Source organism: Lynx canadensis, chromosome D3 (assembly GCF_007474595.2).
Source record: "Lynx canadensis isolate LIC74 chromosome D3, mLynCan4.pri.v2, whole genome shotgun sequence".
NCBI classification, from domain to species: domain Eukaryota; kingdom Metazoa; phylum Chordata; class Mammalia; order Carnivora; family Felidae; genus Lynx; species Lynx canadensis.
In genome coordinates, this window is record NC_044314.2 from 72,826,358 (window position 1) to 72,843,950 (window position 17,593).

The 17,593-nt window shown below is 44.6% G+C and overlaps 1 protein-coding gene across 1 annotated transcript in view; it reads left to right on the forward strand.

The window, feature by feature from the left end:
* DEPDC5 (DEP domain containing 5, GATOR1 subcomplex subunit) overlaps nucleotides 1-17,593 on the forward strand; it is a 128,784-nt gene that overhangs the window by 89,877 nt on the left and 21,314 nt on the right. Inside the window, exons 32-33 of the mRNA XM_030335706.1 lie at nucleotides 26-134; nucleotides 13,495-13,649. Coding sequence (XP_030191566.1) covers nucleotides 26-134; nucleotides 13,495-13,649 — 264 coding nt within the window. The remainder of the gene's footprint in view (nucleotides 1-25; nucleotides 135-13,494; nucleotides 13,650-17,593) is intronic.

The window sequence follows — 17,593 nt, forward strand, 5'->3', positions numbered from 1 at the left end:
AGATACGTGTTTTTCCATCTTTCAGGTGCATGGGAGAACAGCAGGCAGCTGTGCACAGTGGCAAGAGCTCCTCCCAGCCAGCGGAGAGCAGCAGCGTTGCCATGACTCCCACCTACGTGGACAGCCCACGAAAGGTAAAGGGGGCCACTCCAGCAGGGAGCTGCCTCATGCTCTCAGGGGCCCGACATGGCGGGCCAAATGAATAGCCATTCAAATCCAGGGTTGAATATGCTGAGGATTTGGATGAATTCTACCCTGAACCCTTTTAAGCATTACTATTTCTAAAGAAGCAGTTTCTGCTCACAATTGTAAGGAAGTTAACTGCTAGATAAATGCAGATACAACATAGTCAAGCTAAACTATATTGGTCAAGTCCCAAAATCTGGTTGGAGCTGTGAAATTGGCCATCTGGTTTTCCTTCAGCCACATCCTTGGCTCTCCCAGATGGGAGGGAGAAAGCTCTTGGGGCAGCTTCCATGAGAGCTAACTCTTTGATAAAGAAATTCCCATCAGTTAGATTCCTGAGAAGTACAGTCAAATGGATTGCATCCTGGGCGGATGGGGGAATTAAAACCTGAGGCTTTGGGCCTCTGTACCAAATAACAAGTCCAGCAGAGGGGCCAGAAACTCCATAGATCAGGCTTTTTGTATCTTTTAAGATGAATAAACTTGGCTCTGTCTACTCATTCTGGGAAGTTCAGAATGTGAGATCATTCTAGTATGGGAAGGTAAGCTGACTGCGTTCTCTTACCTGCTCTCTATCACTAGGAGATGAAGGAGCTTCAATACATGTATTTCATTTTTCAAAATTGTGGCCAACTTGTACATCTATCTATGTATTTGTTTATTTTACTTCCATATCATGAAAATTTTCTAGTCATTAAGTATTTTGTAAAAGTATGATTTTTCAATAATACGTAATATATCACCATATGGATAGACCCTCATTGGTAATTTACTTTTTTGTTAAAATTGTAGATGGTTTCTGATTTTTAAAAAGGATTTTTGGTAATTATTCTATAAGTTTTTATAGTTATTCTGTGCTGTATCACAATTATAAGTAATACTGCAAACAACATCCTTGCACATAATTATTTGACCGCATCTCTTATTATTTCTTTGGGATAAATGAGTAGAATTAGACTACCAGGATGCAGGGGTTAAAATCTAAGAAAGTATAAACTGAGGCTATAGGCAGCTCATATATTCTATATACTAGCGGTTGGCAAACCTAAATAAATATTTCAGGCTTTGTGAGCCAACAGGCAAGATCAAGGCTATTATGTAGGTACTTCTATCTCCATATAAATTTTTAAAAACCACCCTTAGCCCACAGACTATAATAAACCAGTAGCTGGATTTGGCCTGCAGTCTGTAGTTCCCTCACCCAGCTCTAGGAAGTGACTTTAGGTACAGTCCCAAGGATAGTCTCTGCATAAGGAACGATCTATCCGTCCAGGAAGAATCTTTTCACATGTATGTAAACCTCAGCAGCATTAGCAACTCTACTTCTATATGTTCTAGCAGAGAAGGGACACAAATGGAACAGTGAGAATTCATAAGCATCTTGTGCGCTGCCCTCTAGCTGTTACCACTACTTATTGCCATCTTTGAGGATTAGAACCAGTGCCCAGGGCCGGACTGAGAAGCAGAGAAATTATAGAACCACAAGCATTAAGGTTAAAATACACCAATGGCCAAATATTAGATTGCCGATTAGCACACTCTTCTGATTTTCCCCCTGAGCACTAAAATCCACATGGACGGTTATCATTTGTCACAGATGTACATCCCCAAGTAGTCAAAGAGAAATGTAGATGTTATGAGATGGCCAAAGGGAAGACCTCTGTGTGACATGCTTAGAAATGCCAACAGTTTCCCCAGTCAGCACATCTTGTGTTAGGATGCAGAGAGGTCCTGAGATTGTATCTCCACAGCCACATATTTCCATGGTTTGTTATTTGAGTTCGCAGTGGTTGATGGGAAATGGCAACAGTATTGATAAAATGGGCACCCAACCCATATACTTCAGTGATTCCATTTTGAGAATTGAAGAAAAGTTGTAAGAAAGTAGACCTTCAGATTTATCAAGTGCCATTTCTGAATTTCAGTGGTAATGCATAAAAAATAAAGAGTATTTTGAAGGGACAAGAATTTAAGTAAGATGAAAGGAGGGGTCTTCGGGAAAGTCCTCTATGTTGTTTTTGTTTCAAATACATGGCAGCTTGCACCCCACAAGAATAGGTTCAGAGAGGAAGACAGCTTCAGAACTCTCCACCTCCCCACCCTCATCCCCACCCCATGATGCATATGTTTCTGACACTCTATATGTCTCAGCTTCTTGATATTTTGTTATCCAACCAGTGGAGGAGAAGGTATTGCTGCTTCTGGATCCCCTATTTGCTTAAAAAATTAAGCACGAACTTTTCTTGCATTGAATCCTCTTCTCCCATCTGGCTGCCATGTTTATTAACAGGCAGAATTGAAAGCCTCAAGCCTCTGTCTCTCCAAGAGGGCTGCTGGTCATCCAGCCAGGCGGGAGGCCAGGAAGTGACTCCTGAAACCTTTCCCCCACCATCCCCACCAAGTGGCTTTTTCCTCTCCCTTGACATAGGTCTGAAGGAAGTTCAGAGCTATGTGGGAGGGTGCTGGCATCCAAGCCAGGCTCTGATGAGACCTGAGGGAGCTTGGACACACCTCGATCCCTGTGCTTGCTCCCACACAGGTGGGATATTCTGCCCAAGAAGGTGTGGATTCCTGCTAATGCTTTGCATTTGGATATGGTCTTTCTGGGTGGATCTCTCTCTCTCTCTCTCTCTCTCTCTCTCTCTTTCTCTCTTTCTCTCTTTCTCTCTCTTTTTTTCCCTCCATCCCCCTCACATGCCCTTGTTTCTCTCCTTCCCTCCTTGTTTTTATCTTTATTTTTTTCTTTCATACCTTCTCCTTCCCCTGATGGTTCACCACGGGTCCACATTTGTTCCTTTGCTCCCTTGCATTTGCTGCTGCCGCTGCTGCTTCCTCCTCCTCTGACTTCAGGACGGGGCCTTCTTTATGGAGTTTGTCCGCAGCCCGCGCACAGCGTCGTCCACCTTCTACCCGCAGGTCAGTCAAACTCCAAGGGCTCTGAAGCCCCTGCATGCCTGTCCCATCAGCAGAAGGCTTCTGCTCGGCTCTGAACAGATGAAATTGGGCTGAAGCTGAGTTGGAAGGGCAGCTGAAATTGAATTCAATCTCAGAAGTGTCATTCCCTTCCGTGGGGTTGGTGGCCGCAGAGGGGGATGGAAACGATTAATGTGAGAGAACAGATGATCGCATCAGCGTTGATGCATTGGTTTCCCGCTCTGCCTGTTTCACAAGGTTGCCATTGATTCTCTGCCACAACAGCAACATCTTCCCGTTTAGGTGTTTTGTCCATATAACACGAAATATGTTTTCTTAAGGACTGAGCACTTACTTTTTTCCTGGCAGTACAACCTGATAAATTCATTAACAGTGTGGCAGGAAGTGGTGAAAAACACAGCAAGCATTTATTAATAGGCGTATGCTTTGTCATAGGCTAATTGTGAGCAACCCTGGGCAGTTCACCTCGCCTCTGGACTTCCCTTAACTCATTTGTCAAATAAAGGGTTGGGACCAGACCTCCACAGGCCTTCCAAGCATAAACATTCTTCAGTTGCTCTGTGCCAAACACATAGTATTCTCTCATGTCATCCTTACTACATGGCCTGTGAGCTAATTTATCCCAAGTTGACACAAAGAGAAATTGGAGCACAAAGAAGTTGTGCTTTACCTAGTACAGGGTAGAGCTGAGATTTAAATCCAAGACCAACAGGCTTGACTTGTGACCTCTGCTGTGTAACTGGCTTTAGTACTTACTGTTCTGACAGGTCCTAGTGGAAGAGAAACTGGGCTCCTTGCCCTTTATCGATGCCCATAAGTATATGAAATTGACTTAGTTACAGAGATTTGAAAGAGTTGAAAGGGTTTATGTAGAGTCAGGCAGACTAAGGAGAACAAGACTTGAGAAGTTCAAGGGCAAAGGTTAAGGGATCCCTGTTTGGTGGAAGTCAGAAAAGCAACATTGAATACTCACTCTGCCAGCTGCTATGCAAAGGGCTTTGCACACATAGTCTTCACAACAGTCTGTGAGGTGCAGGTATTATCACCCCACTTTCCAGATGAAGAAACTGAGGCTTAAATATATTACCTAGTCAAAGGCACACAAGTCATGAGTAGCTGAGCCCCTGCACCATGTAGCACAGTGTGCCTGGAGGGAAAGGGGGTAGTTAGCGTTGGGAGTCTTCCCTTGCTTCAGAGGTCACATGGTGCTATGCCTGTCTGTGCAGGTTTTCAGAGATCTGCGCATGCCATTTCCCAGTGAGCTGCATGACCCTGGGCAAATCCCTGTCAGGATCTCTGAGTTCTAATCCAAGAATCTCTGATCTTTAAGTGTGGAAAGCATGCTACATTTTTGGTTTAGAACAAACTTGGGGTGGACTTTTTAACCTTTTACTTTCTAATGAGAGACACTCTTGTGAAAAATTTTAGCCTTAGATTAGAAGTTAGCATAAGAAAAATCAGCAGAACCAGAAGAGAATTGTCTTATAAGTCCTATAATAATATAGCAGTCCACATAGCTTCACATGGTGAAATTCCAGGTGGAACAAGAGTGAACAAGTTCCCACAATGAGCTGTTAGGAGAGGCACACGAATAAAGTTTATATTACCCACCAGGTGTGTTGTTATGCTTACACATAAATCAATAAATTGTCTCTACTCATATGTAGTAAGGGAGCCTCTATACTTACACAACATGAAATTGTGCTTTTTAAACTTTGTTTGTTTTGTTTATTATTATTGTGTTAAAATATACATAACATGAAATTTGTGGTGTTTGTTTTCTAATGTGCTGTGTGGGGAATGGAGAAAGGCCAGTGGAGTCAGATGACTCCTTTAAGATTTCATCTTCAGCACTGTACCAGGGAGCTGCTTTAAGCATGTTAATTAACCACCTGAACCTCAGTTTCCTGATTTGAAGGAAATAAAAATACCTTCCTTGTAGGATAGTTTTGAGGATTAGAAAGAATATCTGTTTCTCAACAGACTTCAAGGGAGTGAAATCCCATAGAGCACATTTCTGAGCACCATGCAATTAAGTTACAGGTAAAGGACAACTGGGTAACTAGAAAAGCCCCACATATTTGGAAACTAAGTAACACTTCCAGTAATGAATGCATGAGGCAGCAATAATATTGCATGTTGCATGGGATGTGGTGGCTGGATACTAGCTAGGATTAGGATAGGATTCCTACCATGCCAGGTTTCGGTGTCCATTGCAAACATCTGTTTATTAGTGCCTACTCCCTATTCCTGCAGCCTCTGCTTTCCACCCTAATTCCAGGACCAGGAAGCACAAAGAGTGGGTTGTGTGCTCTTTCAGAGAATGGGCTGCATGTTAGAAGACTGTCAGGGTGTAGGCTCTGGCATCAGACTAGTTGTGAGCCTTTGGGCAGCTGCACTAACCTCCCTGAACCTCAGGTTACTCATCTGTAGAATGGGACTAGTAACTGTGTTCTCCTCGTAGGATTGCTGTGAGAGGGACCTGAGATAAAGCATGTTTGTGGTTAGCTATACCCTGGCATGTAGTCAGTCCCCCAAACATGTACCTCTGTGTGGGAGAGGGGAGGGAGGACAGGGGCCAGTTGGTACAGGTAGTGAACCAGCTTGATTGGTCCAGTCAGCTGTTTTCCCTGTGTGTGTGTGTGTGTGTGTGTGTGTGTGTGTGTGTGTGTGTGTGTGAAAATGCACTGGGCCTGGGTGACCTTTCCTATGCCTTTGATCTCTGAAATTCTGGGGTGACCCTGTTGGACCTTGCGAAGTAAGTCCTCTACCTCTGGCTGAGTCGCAAAGGTAATGCCTGTAATTTTTGGCCGCTGATGACAGCTCTCTGCTGAGAAGGGGTTCCTCTTGGCCAAGCAGGAGAGCAGCATCACCCTGGACTCTAACTCTGCTCTGGGAAGGAAGTGCCTGTAAAATTAAAACAGATAGCAGTGCACAGAGGGTTGCAGGGAACAGGGCCATGCACCAGTCTTGGAAAATGGTTCTTTGTGCCACCAATTCATCATTCTAATGATAATGAAGGTGTCACTCTGCCTGATAAGTGGAACAGAGCTACACAGTTCTCCTCTCCTCTCCGTGCCCTGCTCTCTGGAAATCGATTTTTATCATCACAAATTTACAGAAGAATTTGGAGAGCATGAGAAACCCTTGGTAATGAAATTTTCCTCAGAAGTCAGCCTCATGATATCATTAGTCTGCAGTTTGGAGCCTGAAGGAATATCATGGTCGAGGGGGACAGGCCCCTGCCACCTGAGGCCTGAGCCGGTGCTAGGGTCTCTTCCCTCCCCTACCCCCTGACCCCCAGCCAGTTATTCTCACAGGAATGTATGGCTCTCAGCAGATCAGCCCCGTGTGAAGTCGCTTGTCACTTCTATCACCACCCCCCAGCCTCTGTCCCTGTGACCATTTCCCATCTTGGTCCTGAGGCAGCCTCCAGCATGGTCTTCTTGCTTCCATCCCAGCCCTCTCCAGTCTGTTCCCCAGCCTGCATCCAGGGTTTACCTTTCCACAGTGTGTTAGCTGGGGCTGCTGTGACAAAACACCATAGACTGGGGGGCTTAAGCAGCGCATTGACTTCTCACAGTTCTGGAGGCTGAAAACTCTAAGATCAAGGTGCTGGCACATTCAGTTCCTGGTAAGGGCCCTCTTCTGGCTTCCAGCTGGCCACCTTCTCGTTTGTCCTCAGGTGGCAGACAGAGCGAGAGCTGTGGTCTCTCTTAGGATAACAGACATTAATCCCATCATGGCTTTACCCTCATGGCCTCATATAAACCTAATCAGTTCCCAAAGGCTCCACTTCCAAATACAATCACTTTGGGGGTGAGGGCTTCAACATATGAATTTTGGGAACATACATTCAGTTCATAACATGTGGCTTTCTTTCGTTTAGGGTAAAAGCCAAAATCCTTACAAAGGCCTGGAAGGTCCCACATGACCAAGGCCCTCCCTCCCTTTCTAACCTCATCTTCTGTCATCCTCTTTCTCACTTTTGGACTCCAATGACATGAGCCTTTCTCTAGACTGCCATAGGCACCAGGTTTCCTGCCACAGTGCCTTGGCACATACTGTTCCCTCTGTGCCTGGTTAACTCCTAGTTGTCTAGTCAAATCCTACATCTTAGATTTACATAGTGCCCCTCCTTTCAGTTCTTCTCCTGGTTCTACCTTTATATTTGTATGACTGGGTTTGATTAGTGCCCAACTTCATGAGACTAAGCTCCCACAGGGCAGCGGCCATGTCTGTGTCGCTCACCATTGATTCTTTAGCACCTAGCCTGGCACTTGGGAGGGGCTCTGTAAATACCACCTCAGACATACTGATGGTGGAGATAGACACAAAAATGTTTATTTGAACAATGGAACCCTTTCTTTCCCAATGGATAATTTACACCAAACTCTGAACTGTAACCCAACAAACATGGAACCATTCTGGCTTAAGTATGTGGGGGATTGGAGAAGTCTCCCAGCCCCCAGCAGTTGCAACCTGTGATGGCAACAGAGATGCTACCACAGGCCCCCAGGCTTTTGCAGGATGCACTTTGAAGCTGTTAGGACAGTAGTGCACAGCATGCTGGTGGGAACCCTGGGAAGTCAGAGTCAGTGTGACTAAAAGTAGACTTTTCCCCCTTTGATCTGTTGTGTGTTTTTTTTTTTTTTTTTCCTCTTTGGAAACTTGAGTGAACAAAAGGCTCACATCCCCCGGGGGCTCAGTCCCCTCCCCCCCCATGCCCGGAGGACTCTAGGGTCACTTTAATCAACCATGGTCCTAACCTAAACCCTCCACCATCAAGGCAGGTTCTTATCAGAAATCTATGCGTCAGACTTCTGCCAGGAGCACCGTTTTCCCTGCAGGACATTCATTTCATTCCCATCTCCCAAAAACATGTTCAGCCTTGCTGTGCATTTTTAATTTTTGAAGTGGTTGGAAATATTTTAAAAAATCAGGAGATTTCATACACAAATCCAGGTTTCTGTCTTGTATTATGAAATAAGCTAGACACTGGGCCTGGCTTCCTTCCCAGCAGTGGTCACATGGCCTTAGAGCAGCCCATGGCCTTTAGTCAGGTGTGCTAATATATGCCTACTGGTCCTTGTACATATTTTTGTTTGCCGCCTTTGCTCTAGAACAGTGTTGTCCAATCAAACTTCCTGCTATGATGGAAATGTTCTGTATCTGTGCTGTCCAACACAGATGGTTAGTCACACATGGCTAGTGAGCATTCATTTGACAAGTGGCAACTGAGGAACTGAATTTTACATTTTATTTTAATTAATTTATATTTAAATAGCCACATATAGCCAGTAGCTACTGTACTGCATGCCGCAGGTCTAGACGTTTAAAACGTTATCATCGAAGTACTTAGATTCTAAAATTTCACTTTTCCTACCCTTGTTTTCTCTTTCTCTCACTTTTTCTATCCTTTTCACTGGGTTTTCTTGTGTATTTATCTTATTATATGCCTAGTTATTGATAATGTCTTTTCTTTTTTAGAGTGATGTTAAGATATAAAAATATAAATAAGCATTGAGAATCAGGGGTTGGGATGGACATGTGGAGGAGGGAGGCTGTACCTGTGGAGATAATCCAGTTTAATTGAGATGGCAAATCCCAAGCTCCTCCTGGGCATAGAGCTGTCCTAATATGGGCATTCCTTGTCTAATGTCTGTTTTTCCTTCCCACTCCCAGATGGTAAACTCCATGAGGGCAGGTGGAAGAGATTTGATTTGGGAAGATATTCTGTCCTTCCCTGATATTATAAACCTTGGGAAATCTCCTGGCTATGGAGCTGGGAGTTATTCCCAAGCTGTCTGAATATGAGATTCTGTCATGGGTCCCTTTATGTTGCCTCTAAATGCCCTAAAGGAGTCAGGTGAGGGGAAACCAGGAACACCACTTAGCCCATTTTGTCTCCAGGTAAGACAAAGCAATGTGTTCTGTCTACCACCCTCAAGGTATAGTTGGAGAGCTGGGCTGGCAGCTTCCTTGTGGCTGATTGTCCTCCAGCCTAAGAAAGTAGTAGGGCTCTGACAGGCACATGAGTTGGAGGGTCCTAGGAGGTGCCTGTTGAGGACGGTATTAACCTGTAAGGCATCCCTGGCAGAGCTTCCCCCCTCATCTTCTCCCATGGCTTTGGGTGTGTAGGAAAAGAGAAGGAACTGGGGATTGCTGTTGCTGAAGAGGGTTTCTTTGTTTAATTGACTAAATACCAGACTTTATTTGGGTTTCACCAGTTCTCTATGAATGCCCTTTTTCTGTTCCAGGATCCAATTCAGGGCACCATGTTGCATTTAGTTTTCATGTCTCCCCAGTGCCCTCTGGTCTGTGACAGTTTTCTCAGTCTTTACTTGTTTTTTGCTTTTATTTTTGTTTTTATTTATTTTTATGACTTTGAGAGTCTTGAGGCTCCCAGGCTAGATATCCTGAAGAATGCCTCTGAATCTGGGTAAGTTTGATGTTTTTCTCATGGTAGAGTTGTGGGTTTTTGACAAGAGTACCTCAGCGGTAAAGCATACTCCTTATCACTACATAATAGCTGGTATATGGGACCCATACAACATCGCCGGTCACGTGAACAGCACGTGATGCGGTATTTGCCAGCTGTCTCCATTATGAAGTTACTGTTTTACCCTTGCTATACTCTGTTCTTTGGAAGCAAGTCCCTAACTGTAACCTACTGAAAAGAGGGAGAGATTCAATTGCAGCTGCTGGAAGCAGGAAGCTGGAAGCAGAGTATCTATGCAGGTTACATGGAATCCTTCTGGAAGGAGGATTTTGGACAAGGCTCTTAAAATGGAGTTGCATCTGGGGTGCCAGGCTAGCTCAGTCAGTAGAGCATGTGACTCTTGACCTCGAGGTTGAGTTCGAGCCCCACTTTGGCTATAGAGATGACTTAAAAATAAGATCTTTTTCTTTTTAATTTTTTTAATGTTTATTTATTTTTGAGAGAGACAGAGACAGAATGCGAGTGGGTTAGGGGCAAAGAGAGAGGGAGACACAGAATCCAAAGCAGGCTCCAGGCTCTGAGCTGTCAGCACAGAGCCCGACGTGGGGCTCAAACTCACAATCCACGAGTTCATGACCTGAGTCGAAGTCGGACACTCAACCGACTGAGCCACCCAGGTGCCCCAAAAAATAAGATCTTAAAAAAATGAATGGAATTGCATCCAACACCAAGCACCTCCCTCCACTTGCCTCTTTCCAGGCCTCTGGACAAAGTAGCTTTTCTTGTCTTTTTGTTTATTCTGAAAAGTTAATTCAGGTGGATTATGGAAGTAAATGGAACCTCCAAAATAAAATGTGACTAGATGGGGAAATAAAAGAAAGATACAAGATACTACATTATCTGAGGACTTATAAAGTATCTAGAGTTTTGTGCTAAATTCAGTCCTGTACTATCTGGGAGCCAAAGAAAAGTGGGAAACATCTGTTCCAGGATTCAGAGTGGTAATAAGATAAAAAGACAAACCATTTGCTTGGAAGAAGCATGACCTTTCCTGGTATTAAGATCTAAGCAGCCTCTTAAAAGATGAACATTGTATGATATAAAAGTGAGGTCAGGAAATGGGCAAATCTGACTCACCATCTGCTTTTATACATAATTCTTATTGGAAGATGGGGTGCCTAGATGGCTCAGTCGGTTAAGTGTCGGACTCTTGATTTCAGCTCAGGTCATGATCTCATGGTTTGTGAGTTCGGGCCCCGTGTTGGGCTCTGTGCTGACAGCATGGAGCCTGCTTAAGATTCTCTTTCTTTCTCCCTCTCTCTCTGCCCCTCTCCCTCTTTCTCTCTTCTCTCTCTCTCTCTCAAAATAAAGAAAAGAAAAGAAAAGAAAAGAAAAGAAAAGAAAAGAAAAGAAAAGAAAAGAAAGAATTCTTATTGGAACAGAGCCATGCCCATTCATGTACATTGTCTGGCTGCTTCCATCCTTCAAGCAGTTTTGAGTAGTTGCTTTTTTGTTTTTTAATTTTTAATTTTTGCATTTATTTATTTTTGAGAGAGACAGAGCATAAGTGGGGGAGGGGCAAAGAGAGAATGAGACACAGAATCTGAAGCAGGCTCCAGGCTCCGAGCTGTCAACACAGAGCCCAACACAGGGCTCGAGCCCACAAACCACGAAATCATGACCTGAGCCACAGTTGGACACTTAACTGACTGAGCCACCCAGGTGCCCCAGATTTGAGTAGTTTTAACAGGCCATCTAGCCCACATAGCCTAAAGTAATTACTCTCTGCTCCTTTACAAAAAAGATTTGCCAATTTCTGATTTAGAAGGGACTCCTTAACCACATCCCTGCTAAAAGAAAGCTGTAGGAATCATGTAGATTTCTGGCAGTTTAGGCTGATGGGGCAATTCTCAGGTGCCACAGATGAGAGATGACCCCACTACAGTGGTCTGGAAGGCAGCACCTAAGAATTGGGTCTAGCTTCCCTCAATTAACTTCTCATTTAATATTGTGGCATAGTACCTGTTCCTAAGTCTTGCTAGTTAGGGGCAGATGGTGATTGGTAATTGCAAGCTGCTGCTTGCTGCATTTCTCCATGTATTTATGGTGCTAGCAAAGTCTGTCTGGCGTCTTTTTGCAAATCATTGAGTCTGATGTAGGAGATGGTTCTTTAAGAACTGGGGACAACTTTGTCTCTCCTGGGGCACATTTGGTTGTATCTGGAGATATTTTTTTAATTGTCACAGCTGGAAATGGGGGCAGTGATGGGGGGATGGTGTTACTGGCATCTAGTAGGTGAAGGATGCTTCTCAACATCTATTTAAAAAAAATTTTTTTTTAATGTTTATTTACTTTGAGAGAGAGAGAGAGAGACAGAGACAAAAACAGAGCATGAACGGGAGAGGAGCAGAAAAGAGAAACACAGAATCTGAAGCAGGCTCCAGGCTCTGAGCTGTCAGCACAGAGCCCGACACAGGGCTTGAACCCATGAGCTGTGAGATCATGACCTGAGCTGAAGTCGGATGCTCAACTGACTGAGCCACCCAGGCATCCCTGCTCAACATCTTATAAGTCACAGGACAGGCCCCCCCCGCCCTGCCAAGAAAGACTTATCTGGCTCCTAATGGCAATAGTGCCAAGGTTGAGACACTCTGTTTTAGAAGGAGTGATTTTTATGATACCCAACAAAATATTTGATAATATAAGACTCTATTCTGAAGTACTCAAGAGCCCCATGTAAGAGGGACTAAGTCATTTTTCTTGAAGTGCTCTGGAAGTCTTGCTATTCTCTCCACAGATATTTGCTGTGCATTGCAACTTTTCTAGGTGAGCAGGTCATGGTCTTGTGCTCTTAGATGTTTAAAGGGAATGAGACCAATATAATACCATTACATGAAGCAAAACCTGGCAGCTTCCAGGAGAGGGGTTATAGAGGTCCAAAGTAGACAGACAGAGAGAGATGATTTTCATTTGGGGGCTGGGGTGAAGTGAGTCAGAAAACATTTTACGAAGACAGCAGCATTTGAAATGGTCCTCAAGACTGATGGGTTTTTAGCCTGTAGTTGTAGGGAAGGGCACCTCAGGTTGGGGGAACATACAGACAGGATTAAACACACAGGGTTTGATTTGGCTGGGAATGTGTATGTGGGTGAGTGGCTGGCAGTGTGGAGTGATCACAGGTCAGGGCTGTTTTTGCTGGACTTGCAAGACCCTGTGAGCCTGTGAGCCTTATGGGGAGACCTGAAAGATTTCAGAGTCATGGAGCGGTGAGATTAGAACTGTCTTTTTAGGAGGATGAAAAAGGGAGGTGGCTGGCAGGTAGGGTCTTCAGGGGAGAGGCTGCAGTCAAGGGAGTCGGTTAGGAGGCTGTTACAGCCTTCCCCTGGTGGGAAGAGTGTCACTTGGAGATACATGGGAGTCAGCTGAGGGGAGGCCACAGGACTAGGCCTCTCTTTAGAGGTGAAACTGGAGAAGGAAAGGAGCTATCAGGTGCCCCTGAGGTTTGGACCTGGGTGCTTAGAAGACTGTTTGACTGACAGCTATGGGAAAGGAGAGTCAGAGTGGAAAAGGATGCCCCATGGTAAGCGAAGGCATTTGTTGGGATCTTCACCCATTTGTCTCTAGTTGTGTTCCTTCTTTCCTATTTCTCAGTCTCACAGGAATGATTCTGACTCCCTTACTCTTTCTGTAGAGAGTTTTCTTTAGTTTAAATCTGTGGTTTGAGTTAGGTGCTGGTGCCATTTCTTTGGCTCTGGGGATTTCACTGTGAATGGTGGTTTCCTGTCAGCCTTCGTGTGGGGTGCACAAATTCTTATTGCTCTGGTCCACCAGGGCTCACTGAGGCCTGGGAAGGAGAGAAGAATGGAGTCGTTTACATGTATGTAAATAACCTTAAAGAATTTTGTTTTTGTTCATTTTCAAATCTCCTACAGGTATCTGTGGACCAGACAGCCACCCCGGTGTTGGACAGCACCAGTCTGGGGGTAAGCACAGGCCAGTCTGTGGACAGAGGCAGCAGCCAAGCCTTTGGGAACTCCCAGAATTCAGGGGAACAGAGCTTCCTCTCTGCAAACTCCAGTGACAGCAGGTGAGATTCAGAATGGCCGAACTCATGCTTCTGGGGAGTGGGGATGGTCTGGCCTCAAAGGCTACGGAGCTTGGGAGGCCAGAGTCCCAGGCCCAAATTCTTACGTGGCCGTGACTTCTGCCTGGGAGCCTGGGCCACTCAGGCCTTGCCAGCACCTGTTTGATGGGGCTAATGATCTGTGTCCTGCCTTCCTTCCAGAATAGCTAAAAGGTGCCCACAGAGACACAGAAAAGTATCAGGCATGTGCAGGAGGAGGCTTTGGGAAGGGGGCCCGGTCAGAGTCTGTCCTGTTCTCTGTGGCATCTGGCATACTGCCTGGCACATGATTGCAGGCAGTCAGTATCTGCCACTTAAGGAAATGAACGAACAGCAAATGAGTTGCTGGTTGTGCCCAAACATGGCTGTTCTTTCCTACTCCTGAGTATCCAGAGGAAAAAGAAGCTACTTGGACCTCGTTTACTTGAGAAAGAGCTCCAGCTTTTAATGCCATTTGTCAAATCTGAAAAACTTCTTTTTTAATTCCTTCCCAGCTGTGTTAGCTTATAATATTCTGCCCAATCTGGTCTTGTTGCCTCACTGTCCTAGTGACTGAGCTGTCCTTAGCTGAATATTCTCAGATTTGACTTTGGCTTGTCTTCATTTGAGAGCACAAGGCCCCCTGTGGCACCTTGCCTGCCTGGCCCTTGCCAGCAGTCACTCAGTTTCCTTTCTGTCACTCAGTCTGTGTCAGTTTTACCTGCATCTAGTGCACTGCACCTCGCTTACTCTGGGGATGATGATCACTTCAGAGGCAGCAGGCAGCCTGGACTTCTGTAGTCTCTTTTGTCCCCCCAGGCCTGCATTCCCATCAAGTCCAGCTGATTTTTCAGCTCTGGATGTGGAGGAGATTGGAGGGGCTGCCTGGTGCACAGGGAGGGAGTGCATTTCTCTGCTTCCTCATTGAGCAGCAGGTTTTGTTCTGCTTTTGGAAGAGAAGGGGAACTGGGGATGCTTAGGCTGGAGGTGAGAAGGCCAAAAATGACACGAATCAGGACCAATGACGAAAATTACAAAGAACAGGTCCCATTTCATGATAAAGAACTGACTAGTGGTTGATACTGCTTCAGGGAAATGGACTGCATAGAGGAGCTACGTTCTCTGCTGTCGAAGACATTCACACAGACAGGATAGCCTCTTGTCCAGGCTCTTGTAGTGGGAACTCAGGCAGGCATTAGAAGGAAGTTCACTTCCGGGCAGGGAGAGGAGAGGGGAGTGGTCTTCACAGTTTTTGTTTTGTTGTTTAAGTTTTTATTTATTTATTTATTTATTTATTTATTTATTTATTTTTATTTTTTATTTTTTAAAATTTACATCCCAATTAGCATATAGTGCAACAATGATTTCAGGAGTAGATTTCTTAGTGCCCCTTACCCATTTAGTCCATCCCCCCTCCCACAACCCCTCCAGTAACCCTCAGTTTGTTCTCCATATTTATGAGTCTCTTCTGTTTTGTCCCCCTCCCTGTTTTTATATTATTTTTGTTTCCCTTCCCTTATGTTCATCTGTTTTGTCTCTTAAAGTCCTCATATGAGTGAAATCATATGATTTTTCTCTTTCTCTAATTTCACTTAGCATAATAGCCTCCAGTTCCATCCACGTAGTTGCACATGGCAAGATTTCATTCTTTTTGATTGCCAACTAATACTCCATTGTATATATATATACCACATCTTTATCCATTCATCCATTGATGGACATTTGGTCTCTTTCCATACTTTGGCTATTGTTGATAGTGCTGCTATAAACATGGGGGTGCATGTGTCCCTTCGAAACAGCACCCCTGTATCCTGTGGATAAATGCCTAGTAGTGCAATTGCTGGGTCATAGGGTAGTTCTATTTTTAATCTTTTGAGGAACCTCCATACTGTTTTCCAGAGTGGCTGCACCAGCTTGCATTCCCACCAACAATGCAAAAGAGATCCTCTTTCTCCACATCCTCGCCAACATCTGCTGTTGCCTGAGTTGTTAATGTTAGCCATTTTGACAGGTGTAAAGTGGTATCTCATTGTGGTTTTGATTTGTATTTCCCTGATGATGAGTGATGTTGAGCATTTTTTCATGTGTCGGTTGGCCATCTGGATGTCTTCTTTGGAGAAGTGTCTATTCATGTCTTTTGCCCATTTCTTCACTGGGTTATTTGTTTTTTGGGTTTTGAGTTTGATAAGTTCTTTATAGATTTTGGATACTAACCCTTTATCTGATATGTCATTTGCAAATATCTTCTCCCATTCTGTCAGTTGCCTTTTAGTTTTGCTGATTGTTTTCTTCGCTGTGCAGAAGCTTTTTATTTTGATGAGGTCCCAAGTTTTTATTTCTTTTTTGAGAGAGAGAGAGCAAGTGGGCCAGGGGCAGAGAGAGAGGAGGACAGAGGATCTGAAGTGGACTCTGTGCTGGCATCACAGAACCTGATACAGGGCTTGAACTCATGAACTGTGAGATCTTGACCTGGGCCGAAGTCAGATGCTTAACTGACTGAGCCACCCAGGTGTCCCTTCACAGGCTTTTTTTAACTTGAGATCCTGAAATGTTCCACTGAGTCCTGGACCCTCCAAATAGGAGAAGGCTGAGGCTGAGGAAAGAGAGAAGTTTTATGGACTTGAGCTTCTGGAACAAGCCCCAGATTTAGTATAGTACATGGCCATGAATGTCCCACACCCAGTGAACTGGGCTCAGCTGCTGAGTATTAAGCATGTTTAAAGGTACCATCAGCCCAGGGGAGTCTGGGTGGCTCAGTTGGTTAAGCATCCGAGTCTTGATTTCAGCTCAGGTCACGATCTCATGGTTCGTGAGTTTGAGCCCCACGTCAGGCTCTGTGCTGACAATGCGGAGCCTGCTTGGGATTCTCTGTCTCCCTCTCTCTCTCTGCCCCTCCCTCACTCTCTCTCAAAAATAAATAAATAGACATTTTAAAAAATAATAAATAGGGGCGCCTGGGTGGCTCAGTTGGTTGAGCGTCCGACTTTGGCTCAGGTCATGATCTCACGGTCCGTGAGTTCGAGCCCCGCGTCAGGCTCTGTGCTGACAGCTCAGAGCCTGGAGCCTGCTTCGGATTCTGTGTCTCCCTCTCTCTCTCTGACCCTCCCCCGTTCATGCTCTGTCTCTCTCTGTCTCAAAAATAAATAAACATTAAAAAAAAATTTTTTTTTTAAATAATAAAAAAATAAATAAATCAAAAATAAAGGTACCATCAGCCCATTGAGGAAGAACTCAGGCAATAGGTGGTAGAAAGATACGGGCTCTGGAAGCAGTCAGACCTGGATTCAAACCTGGACCCTGATACTTCTCAGCTCTTTGACCTTCATCTGCTCCTTTAATCTGAGTTTCAAAAGGTTGATGTTATTATATTCAGTAATGTTTACCTTTTAGGGTTTTGTGGGTATCAGCCCTACACGTGCTATTTTACATGCATTAGCCTCACAACAACACTGAAATCTAGGAATAGTATCATCCCCCTCTAAAGATGAGGAAACTTAGGCCAAGAAAAGTTAGAGCCCCTCCAGCTGGTAAGTGAAGATACTGGGCTTCTGTCCCCATGCTCTTACCTCATTACCTGGCACTCTCTGGTGAGGTTAAATGATGGGGATGGCCTTGGGGGCAAAATCAGAACAGTCCACGGAGATCTCTTGGAAGTGCCTGAGGCATTATTAAAAGGGGAGGTGCTTATTAAGGGAAGCAAGTCTGAACACAAAACCACTTTGATTTTTTTTTTTTATCTTAATGTGTACACTTTGAAAGCAGGAACCCCTCTGAGATATCCCTAAGGATGTAGCTGTCTAGCATTTGCTTGAACACCATCAGTATCAATGTCATCTTTGGCCTCTAGCTCTGTAAGAAGTAGAGGGAGTAGTTCCTAAGGTTCATGCTTATGACCGTGAATGTGCCTTTTTGCTTTGCTGACTGGACAC